At 40.7% G+C, this 20,691-nt stretch overlaps 1 protein-coding gene across 1 annotated transcript in view; it reads right to left on the bottom strand.

Annotated features, from left to right (window-relative positions):
* Positions 1 to 20,691, bottom strand: part of srrm4 (serine/arginine repetitive matrix 4) — a 332,914-nt gene that overhangs the window by 75,994 nt on the left and 236,229 nt on the right. The window contains exon 2 of the mRNA XM_059986941.1: positions 2,389 to 2,517. Coding sequence (XP_059842924.1) covers positions 2,389 to 2,517 — 129 coding nt within the window. The remainder of the gene's footprint in view (positions 1 to 2,388; positions 2,518 to 20,691) is intronic.

The following is a 20,691-nucleotide window of genomic DNA, read 5'->3' as shown; positions in this document are numbered from 1 at the left end:
CAATAAAACCAATCATCTGGAATCTAATGACCTTGCCTGGTGTCTCAGGTCTGGGCGTGTCTGCACCCGCGCCACTCCCTGCCCCTGGCACTCCTTCCTTCCCTCCAGCAGTGCTCCATCCTCGCTACTCCCAGCATCTCTTGCTTCTGCCAGATTTACAATCTGGCTCTCTGCTCCACATTGACAAATACAGTCCTGTGCAAGAGTCTTAGGCACTTTAGCTATATATATGTGCCTTAAATTTTATGTACAAAAATATTACTGTAGATAAGGTAATATATGTGAACAATCTGTAAGAAACTGCAAAGATTTAAGAACATAAGAACTTAAGAATTGAGGCAGCCCAGCACAGTTAGTCAATTACAGTGACAAACTATGTTGTAAGAATATGTGAGATAGGACTAGGCTTTCTGCTCTGCTAATTTAATAAGATATGATCTTTTACCTGGGAGTCATTTCCCTGAGCTTCTAGGGTGTACGGGATGTTCAGAGAGGGGTAGCTTTTTTTGGTAAAGGGGCTTTTTGTGTCCATTCCAGGGCAGCTCCCTCATTTGGTCCCCATTGGGCACTCAGCCCTCACCTGTAGCTGTTCGCAAGTAACAGCTGCCACACCCCAGTACACCACCTCGACAGGTGGGCCAAGTCAGGTGAGGGTAGCCGGTGGGCTCATAACCAGTTAAGGTAGGGACATGGCTGTCCTAGCATGCAAAGTCAGTTCTGGTGGAGTGGGTGGATGACATCTACAGTGAGATCCAACGGCTAGGAATGTGGTTTTGCAATGCTCCATGGAGAGTAAAGGGCATGACAAGGCACAGAAGACTTCGCAGTCATCCAAAGCAACCCCCAAAGATCCTGGTTTGTGATGCTTGTTTGCACCCTGGACCCGGCTTCTGAGGTCAAGAGAGTAGAACTATCCCACTGCAATGGCTGTTCCATTTTTAGAAAATCTCCTGCACAGGTTTCCTGTTATTGCCGGACACGGTGGAAATTTACCACTTCCCCAAGCTACCACCATGTCCTTCAATATTTGTAGATCTAATTATCTGTCATCATCTGCCTGCAATTAGTGACTGAACCACAACAGCCCTCTCGAGTAGTGATTCCCAAAGAAACACAGCTCCGCGGATGAAGAAATTTCTTCTCATCTCTATTCTGATTGGTACCACCTTGCTTTGAATCTGTTGTCTGAGGTTCTAGACAACCCAACCAGGAGAAACAACATCCTGCATCATTACCCAATCCTATTATTAATTTTTCTGTTTCCACTTGCTGAATAATAGATTGCATCAATTTCTCTTCTACTGATACTTGTGTATTCAGATTGAATGCAGAATTACAGAATTTTAAAAGTTATTGCAAAAGAAACAAAAACATTATGGACACGATTTGAAAGAAAAGAGAATAGGTGGAAAGCAAATGGGAGAAAAATTGATACTTACTTTAGCAGTTTATGGGTTTCCTTTAACCTAAGCAAAAACACATGAAACCCCCAAGTTTCCTTGGAGTGCATAAATCTAGGGAATACACACTCCCGTCCCACCAAATCTGTGAGATTGCGACAGCTCTGCCACTGCAAACCCCGGTTTGTAACCTGCTGCCCTGTTAGAACACAGTGCCAAGAAACAACAGACTGCCAAAGATTAAAAGAATTATATTTATGAATGTTATCTTAACTAAATGGTTAGTAAAGAAAAGAAAGAAAAAAACAAAAAGGACCCATTATAATTAAATAGTCAAATGTGCACGAGTTAGAGCTCAACTCTTTCAAAATTCATATTCACCAATCCTCAGTAGACCCCGGCACCTAGCTCCATCGAATCATGGTCCCTCACTGGCTCGAATCCTACGACTGATTCTCTCCAGCGTCTTCTCTCTTCATCTCACCCCCATCCCTCCGTACAAAGACCCCAGCTCACACCAAAAAAACCACTCCCCGGATTGGACAGCTCACATTCCAAAGCACCTGTTATCTCTAACCATAATTCAGACTCTGCTTCTACAGAAAGACCATTACGTTAGCAGTGAAACCTTTACCAGTGCGTTGCGCACATTATAGTTTGCTTCATCACGGGAAGAAGATGGGAGACCAGAGCTTACAATTTGTATTGGACAAAGTCATATGTCATTAGGGACATTTAAGATACTTCTAGCTGGGCACATGAATGATAGAAAAATGGAGGGCTACGTAGAAGGGAAGCATTAGGTTAATCTTAGAGTAAAGTTGGCACAACATTGTGGGCTGAAGGGCCTGTGCTGTATTGTTCTATGTTCCATGTTATTTGAAGGTAATATTCTTCCCAATAAGTAGGGAAAAGCATGATGATTACAGTGATGCATGAGAAGGCGTTATCACCAGGCAAAACTGAAAGTGAAAGGTAAACCTCATACCTGCGAAGTCTGTGGTGATTTTGCTGTTTGCTTTCCTTGACCTTGCTGCATCCATTTGCACTTGAGGCTTGCAACGTTGCACCAGCACTCCTTTCATTGTTCCTGTGCGCTTGGTAGCTTGATGTGCCGCTGTAGTTATAGAACATAAAGAGGAAGGGTTTTCAATTTATTTCGTATATCCAAATCCAAACTATTTGCTTGACACAGAACGTAAAGCCATAGTACAGGAAACAGAAGGGGATGGATTCTCTGATCTGCCCTACTCAGGAGGCAGTATATATGTACCAGTTGTTAAGATCATTCTGGGCAGGCAAAGAAGGCAAACGTTGCATAATCTATCTCCATTTTTTATTGTGTTTGCGAAAGGGAAGCCAAAATAATTGTTTCAATAGCAGTGCAATCACCTGTTCCAGTTCTAAGCAATCATTCGATACTGCTGTCAAAACTGAATGGTAGGTGTGATGTAAAAGCTGTCACTTGCATTTCTTCTTGCATACTGTAAATGACAAATGAAGTCTTTATCTGTTTGAAACAGTTCACCAAAGGTATCAAAAGCTGTTTATTGTCTCAGCAGCTTTTGAGACATTGCATGGAAACTTCGTTTGAAGTCGTAAACAATGAGTAAAGGTCACAATGAGGAGGCACTATTCATGACAGGATAGAAATCTAGCGGCAAATCTGACCATGCAATGATGGGAACACAAAAGACTTAGAATTTAAAATTTCAGACTGTAGAAAGAAATCATGCTGATCTACATTGATTCCAGTTTTTACCAGGTGACCAAGTGTAGATTCTCATTTGATAAACTTGTTACACCTTTATCAACAGGTGGCAACTTGAATTAGTATTGATGTGGTTGACAAGAAAATATATAAAAATATAATAAAATCCTCTCTTTATCCTTATGTGTACAGCTCAAGACATAGCAGAACAGGAGGCAATTTCAAGACTGAACTCTTTCCCAGGGTTGACATAAACTCTTCAATGATACAGACATTCTATATGCACTCAGTAATCATTTTATCAGATACCTCCTGTTCCTAATAAAGATGCCATTGAGTGTATGTTCATGGTCTTCTGCTGCTGTAGCCCATCCACTTCAAGCTTTGATGTGCTGTGCATTCAGAGATGCTCTTCTGCACACCACTGTTGTAATGCATGGTTATTTGAGTTGCTGTCGTCTTCCCATCCACTTGAACCAGTCTGGCCATTCTCCTCTGACCTCTCTCATAATGAGACACTTTCACCCACAGAACTATCGGTCACAGGATTTTTTTTTGTATTTTGCACCATCCCCTGTAAACTCTAGAGACCGTGTTCTAAATGTAAAGTCAATACTGGAACTTTCACCCACTGTTTTTGGACTTGTCCCAAACTTGAGGCATACTGGAGTGATACTTCGGTTGAAGTGGAAAAGATTCTGAAGGTGGAGCTTAAACTGGACCCAGTGTCTTTTCTCTCAAGCTTACCCAGCAGTTGTATTATTAATGCACATCAGAAAAAACTTTTCAACATCCTGACTTTTTGTGCAAGGAAGAACATTTTACTTTGTTGCATATCTGATAAGGCCCCTGGACTTTTTTGTTGGAGTAAATTAATCATGGAATACATTCCTTTGGACTTTTTGACATGTTTGGTACATTCAAAAACAAATAGTTTTCATAAAACGTGGCAACCTTTTCTGCAGTATATAGATGTAAACCTGTCTGCTATACTATTAAGGGTTTTTATATAGGATGTTGTGGTGATGTCTGTATTTTGATGGACTTGTTCCGATAGCTGATATCTGTGAGGGGAAGAAATGCAAATGTAAATGTATCTAGAAATTGAAAGTTTTTTCATGCTGAGCAAAAAAAAACAGCTCTGGAGACTGTTGTGCTTGAAAATCCAGCTATTTCCGGGATATTCAAACCATCCCATCAGGCACCAACAATCATTCCACAATCAAAGTCACTTCGATCACATTTCTTCCTTCTCCCATTCTGATGCTTAGTCTGAACAACAACTGAACATTCTGACCATGTCTGCATGCTTTTATGTATAGAGCTGCTGCCACCTGATTGGCTGATTAGATATTTGCATTAAAAAGTTCCACTGTATTTTCTTTAGCGGAGGTGGAAATAAAAGTGACCAAAGATTAGCAGGCAGATTGGAAGGGAGATTAAAGGGAAAAGTAGTTGACACAAAAGGTAATGTTAGTCCAAATGGACGCATGCGTATTTGAAGTGTACTTGAATAGCCATGACCTGCAAGGCGAAACCTGATGTTGAAGGATAGGATTTGGTTTGGGTAGTTCTTGTTTGACCAGCACAGAAATCAGCCACACACCAATCTTAGTACAGGGTTTTGGCCCAAAGGTCTGCAGTCCTTATCCCCACATGTTGTTGAGTTGCTCCAGCAGATTGTTAGTACAAATATAGTGTTCCCCTTCTGTGATTTCATGATTCGTGGCCATCCACTTCCCCTTTAATGAACATAGTTGTATTTCTATGTAAACATAGGTGGAAGTGGGAGAGTTAGAGTTTTGGGAAAAGCAGATGTGTGTCTCACATTGGAATGAAGCATGAAGGTTGAAATAAAGTTGTGACCTGGGCAGTGAGAACCAGGCAATGTTAGGTGTGAAGAATGAATAATGCAGAAACTTGCAGTGGTTCAGATGACAGCAAGAAATTCTATTTACTTTCTCGCTTCATCAAATATTGAAACAGTACCAAAATCTATTTAATTCCTTGCGCAGGTGTCTCATTTTATTGTTTGGATTTGATTAATAAGTCCAGTCAGCAGGCAGAAAACAGCATGTAACTTAAGAATCAGTAATGATGATCAAATAAGCAAAGAAACAGCTTGGTCAAGAAGGGAACTTGCTCATTATCTATACTGGGAACAAGCAAACAATAAGCCTTGAATACCTAGAGAGTCCTTTTAGTTCTATTCTGGTGGTGAGAAACATCATCTACAATCAGTGCAGACTGGAGAGTTAATGAAACTGGGCACTCTTTTACATCACCATTCTGTAGGCTACTGTCTCAGCCTCTCTGGTGTACTTTGGGTCTTGAGAACATCTGTGTCCTGTGACTGTGAAAGTTTTGGTTAACATACAAGTCAAGTCACCTGTTATTGTCATTTCGACCATAACTGCTGGTATAGTACATAGAAAAAAATGAGACAATGTCTTTCAGGACCATGGTGTTACATGACACAGTGCAAAAACTAGACTGAACTATGTAAAAAACAACACAGAAAGAAAACAACACTAGACTACAGACATACCCATGACTACGTAAAGTGCACAAAACTGTGCAGGCATTACAACAGATAATAAACAAGACAATAGACAATAAAGACAATAAACAAAACGAGTAAGGTGTCAGTCCAGGCTCTGGGTGTTGAGCTTCCCTTTAACATGATGTGTTGTATATCCATTGCTATGTGTTAGGGCATATTCTGGGGTTATGGAATAGAGCAAATATTAATTTCAACAGCAACTAGTCTTCAGATGTGAATGTGGATTGTAGATTGAATTTAAAGTGCAGCTCAGAACAATGGTCTTCCTGGAACTGCATTTCAGGGTTATTGTTCAGACCAGGAAACACCCCATTGACCTAAGATGTCTCCACATACATGAATGTGGCTCAGAGGCAGCGGAGGTTAACACCATTTTGGGTGTGTTGGTGTGAAAATCTAGGTATTTGAAAAATCATATGTGAGGATGGGTGAGTCTTGAGCTGGACACCCTGTTCACTTAAGGAAGGTGAAGTGTCTTCCACCAGGACCACTCGCATATGGCCTTTCCTACACGTGCCCACAGCAATGCCTTCTCATGACATCCTGTGCTTACTGAGTTTGCTATTGCCATGGCGTGACCGAGTGCCCGGTAGTATAGCTGGGCGGGCAGGCTGGATTCATTCTCCTAGCCGAGGAGAAGGACAGCTCCGATTCCAAATCTGGGTAGATGGGACTCCTTAGCCTTGGCAGCAGTCTGTTTAGGAGAAGGAAAACTCTTACAACTTACAGCCTTGTGGTCGCTGCAGTCATTGCGCACCGATTCTCACTATAAATCTACGGAAAGAAAAGTCCTACAGCGATAGACAAGGAGTAAAATGACAGGTGTTAGATGACACCAATGATCGTGTCATCGCTCCTGAAGACTCTTCTTCCGTCCTGATTGAAGAACCAGCCATCATCATCGAAATTGTCCTGCTGATACCTTTGTTCTTTAAACTATAAACACGTGATGTAATGTGGGGTCAGCTGCTCTCTCCGGAGTAACTCCAATACCGTGAGCTTGCATGTACCGAATCAATACTACGAGCTGTGTGCCACTCCGGTAGGTTTTGCTGACAGTCACAACACTATGTACCGAATAGAGCTCTATATGGCCCCATAATGAGAATATAACCAAGGGAATATGTAGAATGGCCATGTATCTCTTTCCTTTGAAAATTGGCATGATGTATTGTCCAATTAGAAAACACCATGAACAATATTCCAAATTCAGTGGGGCAATGCAAGATGTTAAAAGAATATAAATAATCATCTCACACAAAATTTCGGTTGTGGGGGTGACGGTTGAGTGTGGACATTCTGTTTACATTTATTTTAACCTGTAAGAAGCCTCAAAAATAATCAGTATAAACAAACAATTCTCCCCGCCAGTGAACAACCCGGCTGTTACAACAAACAATTTACTAACTATGTGGGATGATCAGAGATCTACAGTGCAGGTGCTTGGAAGTAGGTACAGAGGAGATGTCAGAGATGTAAAAAACTTACCCAGAGAGTGGTGAGTGCATGGAATGGGCTGCTGGCGATGGTCGTGGAGGTGGATATGATAGGATCTTTTAAGAGATTTCTGGTTAGGTACATGGAGCTCAGAAAATTAGAAGGCTATAGGTAATTTGAGGTAATTTCTAAGGTAAGAACATGTTCAGCACAGCTTTTTGGGCCGAAGGGCCTGTATTGTGCTGTAGGTTTTCAATGTTCCTATTATTGGGAGTTTACGAGGGCAGGTTATTTCACTGAATGGCTAGGAAACCATGGGGAATGATTGCAGAGTTGCCTTGATTATAATTGATTACCATTGACTATTGACAATTCAGGAGAATGATTAGGGAACAGTAATGGATGATCAAGTGTTAGAGTGACTGATTAGGGCATTACAGAATAGGGTCCTGGTATTACCAAAGAATATTTATTGGCTTCAATAGCAGCTTCAGAATTATGATGGGTGAATGGGGAATTAGGGACTACGTGGGTCATTTGACAAAACCCCTCAGAGACTCTAGCTGAAAATACTTCCATGAAGAATTAAAATGACATTCTTATGTTGCATTTCTTTCAGGATGTGGTAACCGACAGGACATTGGATAAAGCCTTCTGCTGTTCCAGTTTTCAGTCGCGCACTTTGCTATGATTTATGCCGTAAGAATTTCAGGTGTGGGTCATTTCTTCGACAACAGCTGTCACATTTTGGTGAGGAGGGAGTAAATATCTATCCTATACGTTCCTGACGCAGAGCTGCACATGACAGGAGCACTGAAGCATAAATAATGACCTCTGTTTTAATGTCTAACTGTGAATCTTCCTGCAAACTTTTCCTTTTAATGCTTCAGCAATCAGAAAAATTACTCAGGTCTATTTTACAGTAAATCAGTCTGCATGCATTAACATTTCAAAACCGCGGCTTTCGATATTTGACAGTAATTGAAACCATGAGTTAACAGAGCGACAGAAGGTGGGGTTGGTGTGTATGAATTAGTTTCTGTCCTCTGTTGGACCGGTAGTTTATGAGCGTTTGAAAGCTCCAGCTTCCTGCTTGATTTTGGCAAGGAAAGACAATTACCTATATAAAAAAAAGACTTCACTTAATGTTGCTAGTTCACCCAGCGTTTCTTAGCCATTTCTCATGGACCACTAAGCTGAGGAACTTCCAAAGTTGCTTCAGAGGTCAGTTAAGAATTGCATTGAATCTGAGCTCTCGTGTAGGCTAGATTGGGCAAGGACGGCACAGAGCAGGGGAATGAAGGGTTATGGGGAAAAGGCAGGTAGGTGCCGCAGAGGCAGAGGAGCAGCCAGATCAGTCATGATCTTATTGAATTGTGGCAAGGCCTGATGGGCCAGAAGGCCTACTCTTATTTCTTATGTTCTTTATTTTGTTCCTGAAGAAAGAATCTGAGGCACTTTGTTTCTAGAACAATATAGTTGATTTATATGGATTTATATGACCACTGTGGATACGTGGTGAACTACATATACCCGTCTGGACATGCCCCCCCCCCCCACTGACTGTGGCTCCTCCCACGGACCCCGGTATAAAGGCGATTGGAGGCACAGCTCCAGGCTCAGTCTCCAGGATGTTGTGTGGTGGTCACTTGCTGCTTGTTCTTTCTTCCAGCCAATAAAAGCCTATATCTCGCCTCACATCTCCGAGAGTTATTGATGATGCATCAGGATAATAGCCTTTTGTTCAAGATTTAACTTCCAATGTGGGACTTAAACTTGTATGTCTCAATCAATAGCCACAAATTTTTGACTACTAGTCCAGCAGATTAACTATTATGGTATTTCATTAGGAGGCTTTGTGAAGTAATTCACTGAGTTCATTGTTTGGCACAGAACAAAAAATTCTACCCAACCACATACCCCTGGCCCCTGACACCTGTCAGCAGTGCTGTAGGAAGAAGCTGGTGAGAGTGAGGCAATATGTTCTGCCACAACTTCTCTTGTCTTCCCCTGGCTCCTTCCAATATATGTTCGGGCTCTCAGTCCTTCATTAGCTTCTTCACCAAGTCAAGCCCAATACTAAATAATTGTGCTGAGCAGAGCACAATTGCTGAGCAGCTTAAATTTTGAAAATTGCAATGCACCTATTAAAAAATCTCACGAAAAAATATTTAATCTTATAATATTTAATTTAAACTTTATAAGGTGATGGACATTCTACTTGTACAAACTGACCTTCAGTTCTTATTTCTCACATTTTTTGTTAATTTTCTATCACTGAGATGTTCCATGTCCTTGTTTACTGTTGTCGAATTATCTTAATCTTGCAGCATGTTTATGCTTTTAAAGTCGACATGCTCTTCTTAGTACTACAGTCAGGAGGAGGTGCAGGAAGCTAAAGACCCACATGCAACGTATCAGGAACAAGGTCATCCTCACCATTAGATTTTGGAATGGTTTATGAACCCTTAAAAACTTACCTTGTTATTCCTCTTTTCCACTATTTGTCTGTCTATCTATATCTATCTATCTAGTGTGACCTATTGTAATTGTTAATGTCTTGCACTGTACTACAGCTGCAAAACACCACATTTCATGACATAGGTCTATGATAGCAAACCAGATTCTGGTTCTTACTTCTATAGAACTTACAGTTTAAGGACCAATGTGTCTTTACCATTTATACTCCGCTCTTCTCTTTACCTCAAGTTATTGGCATATCCTTCTTATCCTTCTTTCTTTCTGAAAACTGAGGGAAAGAACTTGCCTTGACTTGATGAGCCAAATTACCCTTCTAATTCCAGAGGCTTTCCCAATCTCAGAAGAAAGACTTTCCACAGTGCTTCTCAACCAGTAAAGTACACTTGTTGCATCATCATGCAGTGCAAAACAGATATAAGGTTGTATTTAAACTATTCCTGAAATAATAAAAGCTTTGAGAATCATTGTAATCATTTCTAATTTTTAATTAATTCAGGTACCTGATAAAGATCTCCATGCATTTCTTAAACTTACTGTAGCTGGATATAAGCTGTCAAAACAGGGAAGTGAGATAAAAGGATAAAAAGCCCACAACTCTACCAGAGCTGAGTGTTTTCTACCCACGTGGATAGGCTTTGTCCTCCAGGAGGACCACAGCCTTGTCGTGGTTTGGAGGCTTGCGTGCTTCAGTGACTCAGAGAGCTGTGTTGGCTGGGGTCAGGGCTTTATACTTTTGTTCTTGGTAGGGTCACCCATATCAAACTGGTCAAAGGGGCGAGGACAGACAAGGGTGGTCCACTGGTTCTACAGGTTCAGGCGTTCAGCTCAGGACTAACAACCCTGACTGGTCAAGCAGAATTATTACGGAAACAGCAATGAAGAATCATTCTACATCGGAGTGCGATGGTATTCCTGAGTCTCCACCTGGGACTTGTATGACTGACAGTGGTGAAAATTGAGATGAAGCTACTGACACAATGATGGAAGCCCTGAACACCACCAGAGATGGAAGACCTTCATTGCTGCCCTAAATGCCAGCAGCTTAACAAGCAGTCAGGTACAGGATAGGCTTGATAATGTCGTATACTTCTGGAGTTTCCTTACAACAACCACCTCAGTTCTAATCATATGCAGACAGGTCACTTCCTTTGAAATAACCTCCATTGCAAATCCTCAAGTTTACAGGTTAAGGCATCAATGTAAGATTGAATCTTAAGATTGTATGTGGTATACATACTTGAATAATAAATTTGAACTTTGGACTTTGATTCCAGGGGCAATAGCATTACAGTGCTGAAGTGTTTATGCAAATTGTGTACAGGGAAATATCTTAAGTAGCTTTTCATAACACTGTTATAAAGTCAAAGGAAATCTTTTCAGAAAACTGCTTGTTACAGTACAAACCCAACCATACCAACCTCCATGGTTTAGATGTGCTGATTCTCCGGACTATGGCTAACTGGTGCAGTCCCTTTAATGTTTCAGACCCACTCCACTCATTGGAAGCCAGATTTTGGCACCAAGATTTGGATATGTAAAGAGCACCTGAACTCGGGTTCGGTGCTCAATTGTCAGCCCAACCTTGGTTCAGTCTGTGATTGGGTTGAAGGATTTCTGTCTCGTTTGGATTCTTGTCCAGTCTAGTCTAGCATCTAGTCGAAGACCACTGTTCATATCCCAGTCTCAAAATAGTCTCTTAATTCTAGTCTTGGATAGCTCAGCACTTGGGTCCTTACCATCCTCACCCAGGGCTCTCATCAATGGATCCTTCTTCGTAGAAATCAGCACTTTGGGCCTCCAGAAGTGGTCCACAGCAGGGGTGATTGATAAGTTTGTGGCCTCAGGTAGAAGGAGATGAGTAATTAACTTCAAACTTGCTGCATAATCACTCAAAGAGATGAACTGCACGTGCATGTAACGAGAGCTGTATAACTCATCCCCTTCTACCTTAGGCCACAAACTTATCAATCACCCCTTGTATACCTAAAGAAATGTACAGACTTTGCTAATAAATTTACTTTGAACTTTAAGAAAGTTAAGCACTAGTTCTGGAATAAGCCACCTTTTCCCAGGTGTGGTTCAAATATGTTAGGTTGGGAGGGGGAGCTGGGGTTCATGTCCTGTCAGATAAGCCTTGAGGTGAACTTATAATTAGATCTTGCAATTCAATGTCTTGTTCATATCCATGAATTACCTGCAATATTGAAAATCTGTGGTGTGTTGAAATGATGAAATGAAGGATATTTTTCTTCAGATTTTTCAACATAAACATAATTTATTGATGAGGTGTCCTGCTTTACAATCGAAAACACAATTGGAAGGACATTGCAGAAGAGGCTGAGAGAGAGTCCACAAGGCCCAAATCGTGGTAGATAGATCACTTTGATAAATATCGCTGTGATTGTTTAAACAGACTCCAATCAGTTCAAGGTCAGGAAAGGTTCTCGTCTCCTGCACACACGTTATCTAATTCTTAGCTTTAGCAATTTTCCACCTAATCCATTTTGATTACACCCCTATTACTTGTCTGTTATTAATCAGGGGAATCAGCAAACCAACATAAAAGCACAGATAAGCCTTAATTAATCAAGTTTTTATGTAATGACAGTTCTAATCTTCCCTGTGTATTTCTGTGACTGTTTTCAACTGAGCAACTAATTCTTTTCTGGCCAACACAAAGATCCACAACAACACCACTTTTCTTTTTCTCCTTACAGTGTTCTTTTCCCAATCTCAAGACCATTCAAGACACACAAAACATTCATTGCTGTGCTTTATTGGCCATTGCAATTGACTGTCAGCTGAGAGCACTTTGAAAAGCTCTGTTGATGAGCCTCCTAAATGAAATCGATTCTTCCATCAGCTATACACTTCTCTTTGACCAAACTAAGAATTTATGGGCACCTTTGAAGACAATAATTACCTTCATTTGAGACTAGTATAGTTCATACCTGTCAACGGTGTGTAATTTTCTTTGACATGCAATTGTTCCAAAGTCTAACAAAAAGTAAACTTTACATTGCAAGGCTTTGGCACTCTATATTTTCCTTTTCTCACTACTTGACTAGTTCAGAGAAGAAAGACAGTGAAAGAAAAGCTGCACTCAGTTTGGAAGGGCCACACCTCATAGTCTGTCAGAAGAAGAAGAAAAGGAAGGAGAAGGGGCATCAGGGGGAGGTGATGGTCAGGTGTGGAGAAGACCGGCCTCAACAAGCAGGATTTCCCAGTGGCCAACTGTTTTCATTTCAATCCCCAATCCCATTCCAACATATCACTTCATGGCCTCCTCTACGGCCATGATGATGAGGTCACTCTCAGGTTGGAGGAGCTACACCGCACATTCTATCTGGGTAGGCTCTAACCTGATGGCACAAACATACTCTAACTTCTGGTAAACTTCCCCCCTCTTTCATTCCCCACTCTGGCTGCCCTTTTACGTCTTCTCATCTCCTCACCTGCCCATCACCTCCCCCGATGCTGCTCTTCCTTCCCTTTCTCTCACGGACCACCTTCCTCTCCTATCGGATTTCTCCTTCTTCAGCCCTTTACATTTTCCACCTATCACCTCCCAGCTTCTCACTTCATCCCCCTCCCTCCCCCACCATATCCCTCACATGGCTTCAGCTATTACCAGACAGCTTGCACCCCTTCCCCTCTCCCTGCTTTCTTATTCTGCCTTCTTCATCCTTCATTTCAAGTCCTGCTGAGAGGTCTCAGCCCAAAATGTCAACTGCTTATTCCTCTGCATAGATGCTGCCTGATCTGCTGAGTTCCTCCAAGATTTTGTGTATGTTGCCCAGACAGTAAGGATGTGAATGCAATTTCATGTCATGCACCTTCCCCCACAACTTCAGTCAAAGTTGCTTGATTTGGTCTGTAACTTGTCAGGATTCCTTTGACAGTATCTTCTAACTCTACCATGAGTAAAATCTATAGCCAGCGGGCAGCAAATCTGTGTAATTCATTGCTACAGACAGCTGTGGAAGCCAAGTCATTGAATATATTTAAAGCAGAGTTTAATAGATTCTTGATTAGTATGGGTGTCAAAGGTTATGAGGAGAAGGCAGGAAAAAGGAGTTGAGAGGGATAATGAATCAGCCATGATGGAATGGCAGAATAGACTTGATGGACTGAATGGCCTAATTTGCTCCAATGTCTTATGGTTTTAAGCGCAGAGCAGAAGTACTTTTACTAGAGAGACTTCAGCAGTTCAAGAAGTCATCTCATAACCCACTTGTTACAGTAAAACAGGCATGGCAATAAATGCAATGTCTCTGATTAAGTAAACAGAAAAATAATTACAATGATGCAAGAAGAACAACATGCTGGAAGCACTTGATGGGCCAGGCAGCCCCGGCGGAAAGAGAAAGAGAGTGAATGTGTCAAGTTAATGACCATTTGTCGGAGCTGTTGCAGGTTTTGTTGCTGCAGTGTTCGGGCCGACAGTCTGGTCTTCTACATCTCAGTTGTTCAGTGCACAATGTGCCATGGAAAAAAAGTTAAAAACATAATGAAAATCTTCATCCTGACTCAGTGTAAGATAGCAATTATTGTCCTAGGAATGCAGAGATGAAATGAGCTACTTGCTCTATACCTGTTGTATCAGCCTAACTTTGAGTAGATACGAAATAAGCTGCAGTGAATCGGCTGTCCATTTCTCTCGTTCTGTCTGATTTTGAGCCACGTGCACCAATGATCTGATCCAGCAAGATATTCCTTCTGCCAGGATCCACAGCAGGTGTCAAGTGTAGGACTTTCCTGATTATAAGCAAAGACTTAATTGTGCCCTCCTTTTCTTGGCTTCTTTCCATCTGGTTGTATCCACATCTGTTCCCTTCCTCTGAGCCTAGCTGAGAGGCAGTTTAATACTTGATGAAGGCTAAAAGGACATTTGCCCTCATGTACAAATTAGACCATTTTGATTCACCTATTAGCATGGAGGAATCTTCTCGGGGGGTCACCCTACCACTCACTGAGTAGCATTGTGGGATGAATCAACAAGCAGATTGTTCACAAGAAAAGGTAGTGCACTCCTTGAAAACTGTACCGTAGTTATCTATAATTTGAGTTAACCCTACAATCTAACAGTTAAATGACCCGTTAGTTATCTTGGCCACATGCTCTTCTGCATCTTAATGAGTGGAACTATAGGAAAGGACAAGAACAAAATGCTGTCCAGCAATTTCTGTCCTCACCATAAGGTGAGAGGTTATTGAATGAGCAACAGCTTAGAAACATACAAAACCTACAGCACAGTACAGGCCCTTAGGCCCACAAAGCTGTGCCGAACATGTCCTTATCTTACCCATAGCCCTTTATTTTTCTAAGCTCCATGTACCCATCCAGGAGTCTCTTAAAAGACCCTATCGTTTCTGCTTCCACCGTCACCGCCAAAAGCCCATTCCACGCACTCACCACTTTCTGCATAAAATACTTACCTCTGACATCTCCTCTGAACCTACTTCCAAGCACCTTAAAACTATGCCCTCTTGTGCTAGCCATTTCAGCTCTGGGAAAAAACCTCTGACCATCCACACCATCAATGCCTTTCATTATCTTGTACACCTCTATCAGGTCACCTCTCATTCTCCATCATTCCAAGGAGAAAAGGTCAAGCTCACTCAACCTATTCTCATAAGGCATGCACCCCAATCCAGGCAACATCTTTGATAATCTCCTCAGCACCCTTTCTATGGTTTCCACATTTTCCATGTCCTTTCTGTAGTGAGGTGACCAGAATTGAGCACAGTACTCCAAGTGGGGTCTGCCCAGTGTCCTATATAGCTGCAACATTACCTCCCGGCTCTTAAACTCAATCTCATGATTGATGAAGGCCAATGCACCGTATGCCTTCTCAACCACACAGTCAACCTGTGCAGTAGCTTTGAGTATCCTATGGACTTGGACCCGAAGATCCTTCTGATCCTCCACACTGCCAAGAGTCTTACCATTAATGTTCTGACATCATATTTGGCCTACCAAAATGAACCACCTCACACTTCTCTGGGTTGAACTCCATCTGCCACATCTCAGCCCAATTTTGCATCCTATCAATGTCCCGCTGTAACCTCTGACAGCCCTCTACGCTATCCACAACACCTCCAAACTTTGTGCCATCAGCAAATTTACTAACCCATCCCTCCACTTCCTCATCCAGGTCATTTATAAAAATCTCAAAGAGTAGGGGTCCCAGAACAGATTCCTGAGGCACACCACTGGTCAGCATATTTCAAGAATAATCAACGACAAAGTAAATTTATTATTAATGTAACAAAGTGGCCACTTTATTAGGTACACCTGTACACCTGCTCACTAATGCAAATATCTAATCAGCCAATCAAGTGCCAGCAAACCAAAGAAAAAGAAAGCATGCAAACATGGTTAAGAAGTTTAGTTGTTGCTCAATCCAAACATCAGAATGAGGAAGAAATTTGATCTGACTGTGGAATGATTGTTGGTGTCAGATAGGTTTGGTTTGAACTTCTCAGAAACAGTTGATCTCTTTGGATTTTCGTGCACAACAGTCTCTAGGGCAGGGATTCTCAACCTTTTTTATGCCATGGACTCCTACCATTAACTGAAGGGTCTGTGCACCCCAGGATGGGAACGTCTGCTCTACAGTTTGCAAAGAATGGCGCAAGAAACAAAAAAAAACGTGTAGTTCTGTGAATGAAAATGCTTTGTTAATGAGTGATGTCAGAGGAGAATGGTGAGACTGATTCAAGCGATCAGGAAAGTGACAGGAACTCAAATAATGACATGATAGAATAGTGGTGCGCAGAAGAGCATCCCTGAATGTGCAACACATTGAACTTGGAAGAAGCTGGGCTGCAGCAGCAGAAGACCATGAGCACACACCATTCTGCATTGCATTTTCTTGCAGGCATTTACAGGACAATGAAGAAATACAACAGAATTTATAAACAAAAACTGTACATGAGCAAAAACTGACAAACAGCCAATGTGCAATAGAAGGCAATTTGGGCAAATAAAAAGTAAATAATTCTGAGAACATGATTTGTAGGGAATTGAAGGTGTGTTTGCAGGTTGTAAATCAGTACAGAGTTGTGGTGGGTGAAGTTACCCACGTTGATTCAGGAAACAGATGGTTAATCTATTTAGTGTCAATCCAGGTATTTGCTCTTTCTTCATATCCTTGTAACTACATATCCATTTCTCTTTTGGAACTGACCATTATTTGATCTGTATACACCATTCCACCAGGCAATACATTCTAAATTCAAACCACGCTGCATAAAAATGTTTCTTCTATTTTCTTTTCTATTTTTCCCTTTCAAATCAAATCTCTGTCTCTTGGTATCCACCCCTCAGCTATTGAAAACTGTTTTCTCCATATACACACAGGAATTCAGCAAGAAGGGAAATTCTAAATTCCAAATAAATAAGTGGTTCTGTGCAAATTATGTGCTGCTGTCAAGATTTTATATTTTAGCGACAGCAAATGAAAAGAAGGCTCACAAACCTTGAAGTCTTACTGTGTCATAACTCACATGAAGGAATCCTCCCACTCCAGTTTCTAGAATATTCAGGCACTTTCCATGCTCTTTTGTGTCTGTACTTGGATTTTTTTCTGTTTGATACACATAAAAGATGACCTGCTTGTTGCCAATTAATTTACTGTAAAATATTGCAATGTGTGAAAATGAAATGTTATGTCTTGTTATGCCAATTATATGGTATGTATCATGATTAGAATTGCTGCATTACAAATATCACTCATTAAAATATTTCAGACATACATTAAACTGAAGGCCAATGAGGTTCTAAGTCACAACAGATTTATATTTAGGCAAAGATGAAATAAACATTTGTGTAAGATTGTAGAAGGTGTTAAATATTCAATCCAATTTGCAGTGGTAATACATTTTTCTAATTCATAAAGAATAATACATTTTCTGTCTCACTTGTTTGAATTAAATCTTCCCCTTATAATTTGGCTTAATCAATCTTTTAATCAATGTATTGTTCTACAAAAGTTGTCGTTAATATTTAGTGGTGAGGTTGCAATAACAGCAAGTGCTCAAATGGCATTATTTATAATATGCCAAAATCAAGGTTAGGCATTTGCTTAATTCAGAACAAGCTGAGAATGACATTGGCTTTGCACGAACAGTAATCTGGTGCTGCAAATCAGAAGTGAAGGTTCAGTCTGACTGGGGGAATGCAGAACAACCTGACTCGGTAGCCTAATGCTGTATTATACCCAGAGAGCTAATCCAAACAAGGAATAGTATTTCCGTAGCAATATTTGTAGTTGGCCCTGGTTTTACAATGGGCTCCAATTCAGTCTTAATATGGGCATTTTGTGATTTCAGCCCAGTTCAACATTATTATCAATGTTATCCGCCCAGTTAAACTCTTGGGAATGATCTCTATACACACATTTTTACCACAACATCCACACAGCTCTTTTCCAGGCAATATTTAAATCTCTGGCAGGCTAAGGTCAATGGAACCCCAGTTGAAACTTCAGGTCTGAAACAGTATGTGCAGTGAAAGAACACTCTAAGATCCTGCTATTACTCTAGAAATCAATTTGACCAGCGGTGCATTAAAGATCAAGTATTATGCTGTAGAACAAATCATTAAGGAGAGATAAGGCAATAAAAATATAGAGTTATTATAGTGTTGTTATATTATAAGCAGATAGGGCATGACATTGTCAGGCTACATAACTGCAGAGAAATAGGCTAGTAACACAATTGAGAACTCAGATATAACACTAAATGGTTACAAGCAAAAATGCTTTTGTGCAATGATGACACCTAATATTGTAGAGCATAAACATAAAGAGAGTTATAGAATTATGAGAACTTAGGTTGTAATACAATTTAGATGCAGAATCTTTCAATATTGTGTCCTTAAGAAACACCTCTGATTGACTTCAGCTGGTGATGTTCGAGTGAACAAAACAATGCTGGGAGGGAAGAGGCTGTTTTCTACCCACAAAGTCAGATCTGCACCATCCTGATGCCAACATAATCGTTGTGTTGGTCTCTGGCCAAAGGTGATCTATTCTTTTGTTTGACATTGAATTTAAATAATCCTTAGCAGGACATTCTGCACACCCAGACTGAGCTTGCTCTAGTAATTTAGGCTCTGCACCATTTCTTCACTCCTAACCTCTGTCTTCAAACAGCTTAATACATTTAGTTTATCCAGTCATCTCTTTTCTGCCACATTCTGGAAAGGCTAAGTACACAAACATAAATCAACCCTGCCCTCTTCCCATACCCACAATTCCAGAGTGGGGAGAAACTGCTTACTCTGACTATAAATGCTAGGCTTTTCTCCATGTTCCCTACTTGCTGCTCCCTTGACAAGATCCCACTGTTAGGTCTATTGTCAGTCAGATGCCAGACATAAATATTGTGAGCTGATCTTGGGAGTTCCCTAAGACTGAATCATTATCATTTTTTTATCTTATTCTCACTGAGAATGAGCCAATTATCTGATTCTAGATCTTAAAATCTAGCTGTTAACTCGCTTCTTTTCAAATAATTTTATTATTCAAACAGAGTAAGGTAAATGAGACAAAAATGAGATTACTTGATATCCCCTGGGATAATATCAGCAATACAGTCAGAAATAATCCATTATCATCCATGCTTACCTTCCCAGTGGATTTTGAGATCACCTGAAATAAGGTCCAATAATGTTCTGTCATTAAGGGTCAAAGAATTGCAAAACACAGCCAATCACAGTTGCCGAAATCCAGATGGGGAGAAATGCTTTGGGTGACTGGAGTACCTTTGTAGTTACACCCCAGCAGTTGCTCTTGGAAGAGATTTTCACACAGATCAAGAAAAAATATGGGAGCTGCACTTTTCAATGAATGTAAAAAGGATATGTTAGTTCTATAGATAAAGTAGGCTTTATGGAGTACTGTTAATGGAAACATAAAGACACAATGCTTGTATACTTTAGCTTCCTTTTACATATTATTTTTCAATTAGTCAGGAAGCCAGTCTACTTGAGTTAAGTACTAACCTTCGGGGGAATGCATTGAGTGAAAGCTGAGTTTCCAATACCTTCAAACTGGCTTCTGGCACTGGACCTGTACTAAGGCTTGTTCCCATTATGCCTAATTTAATTTCTGTCAAAACATTGACCGAGGAAAACTTGTCACTGGATAAGAAAAAACTGCTAGCAATCCAGGAAATGGAAAACTTGCAATATAAAATGCAATAAAAAAAGATTGATGGTGTTTGCCTGAAGTGAAGGACCCTTTCACTGAACTGACATTGCAACAGAAGACATTCCCATTGCAATGGGAAATGTGGATCCAGTCCAGAATGGGTCATGTTTGTACATGAGGTAACAGATTGCAAATTAATGGGATTTTGTTCATAGCTTCATACATTGGTTTGACTTTGTTTAAGATTGCTGGAGATTCAGTGGTGTGCGCAAAAGAAGTATGTTCCCTGTGGGTTAATGTTTGTTTATGTTTTGAATGGATATCTGCTGCCAAATATAAACAATAGGTCTACAAGTGCTTGAACCTGTACTATAACCTCAGTAACAATATGCACATTTCAGGGTAAAAACACTGAAAGGTACAAAACTGTTGATTAATTAAAGTTTGATTATCAAATTACAAATTTGATTATCAAAGTAAATATATGTCACCATATACAACCCTGAGGCTCATTTTCTTGGAGGCATACTCAATAAATCAATAGAATAATAACCACAGTAGAATCAATGAAAGAGCACCCAGCTAGGGCATTCAACCAGAGTGCAGAAGACAACAAACTTCACAAATACAAAAGAAGAAATAATAATAAATAAATATTGAGAAAATGAGTTGAGGAGTCCTTGACATTGAGTCCATTGGTTGTGTGAAAATTTCAATGATGGGACAAGAATGCCAGGGTTCCAATGAATATAAGGGTTTTCCAGAGCTAATTGTATGCCTCTCATTTACTCATTTGGGCAAGGCCAGACAGCTGTGCCCTTCAGAGAATGGTGCTGAGACACCTTCCTGAACCACTGTACTCCTTTCAGTGAAGCTACTTCCACGATGCTACTGAGTAGGGAGAATCGGGATTTGGAGTCAATGGCGATGAAGGACAAGC

The sequence above is a fragment of the Hypanus sabinus genome, chromosome 13, assembly GCF_030144855.1.
Source record: "Hypanus sabinus isolate sHypSab1 chromosome 13, sHypSab1.hap1, whole genome shotgun sequence".
Lineage (NCBI taxonomy): Eukaryota > Metazoa > Chordata > Chondrichthyes > Myliobatiformes > Dasyatidae > Hypanus > Hypanus sabinus.
This window is presented reverse-complemented; position numbering and strand designations above follow the sequence as displayed.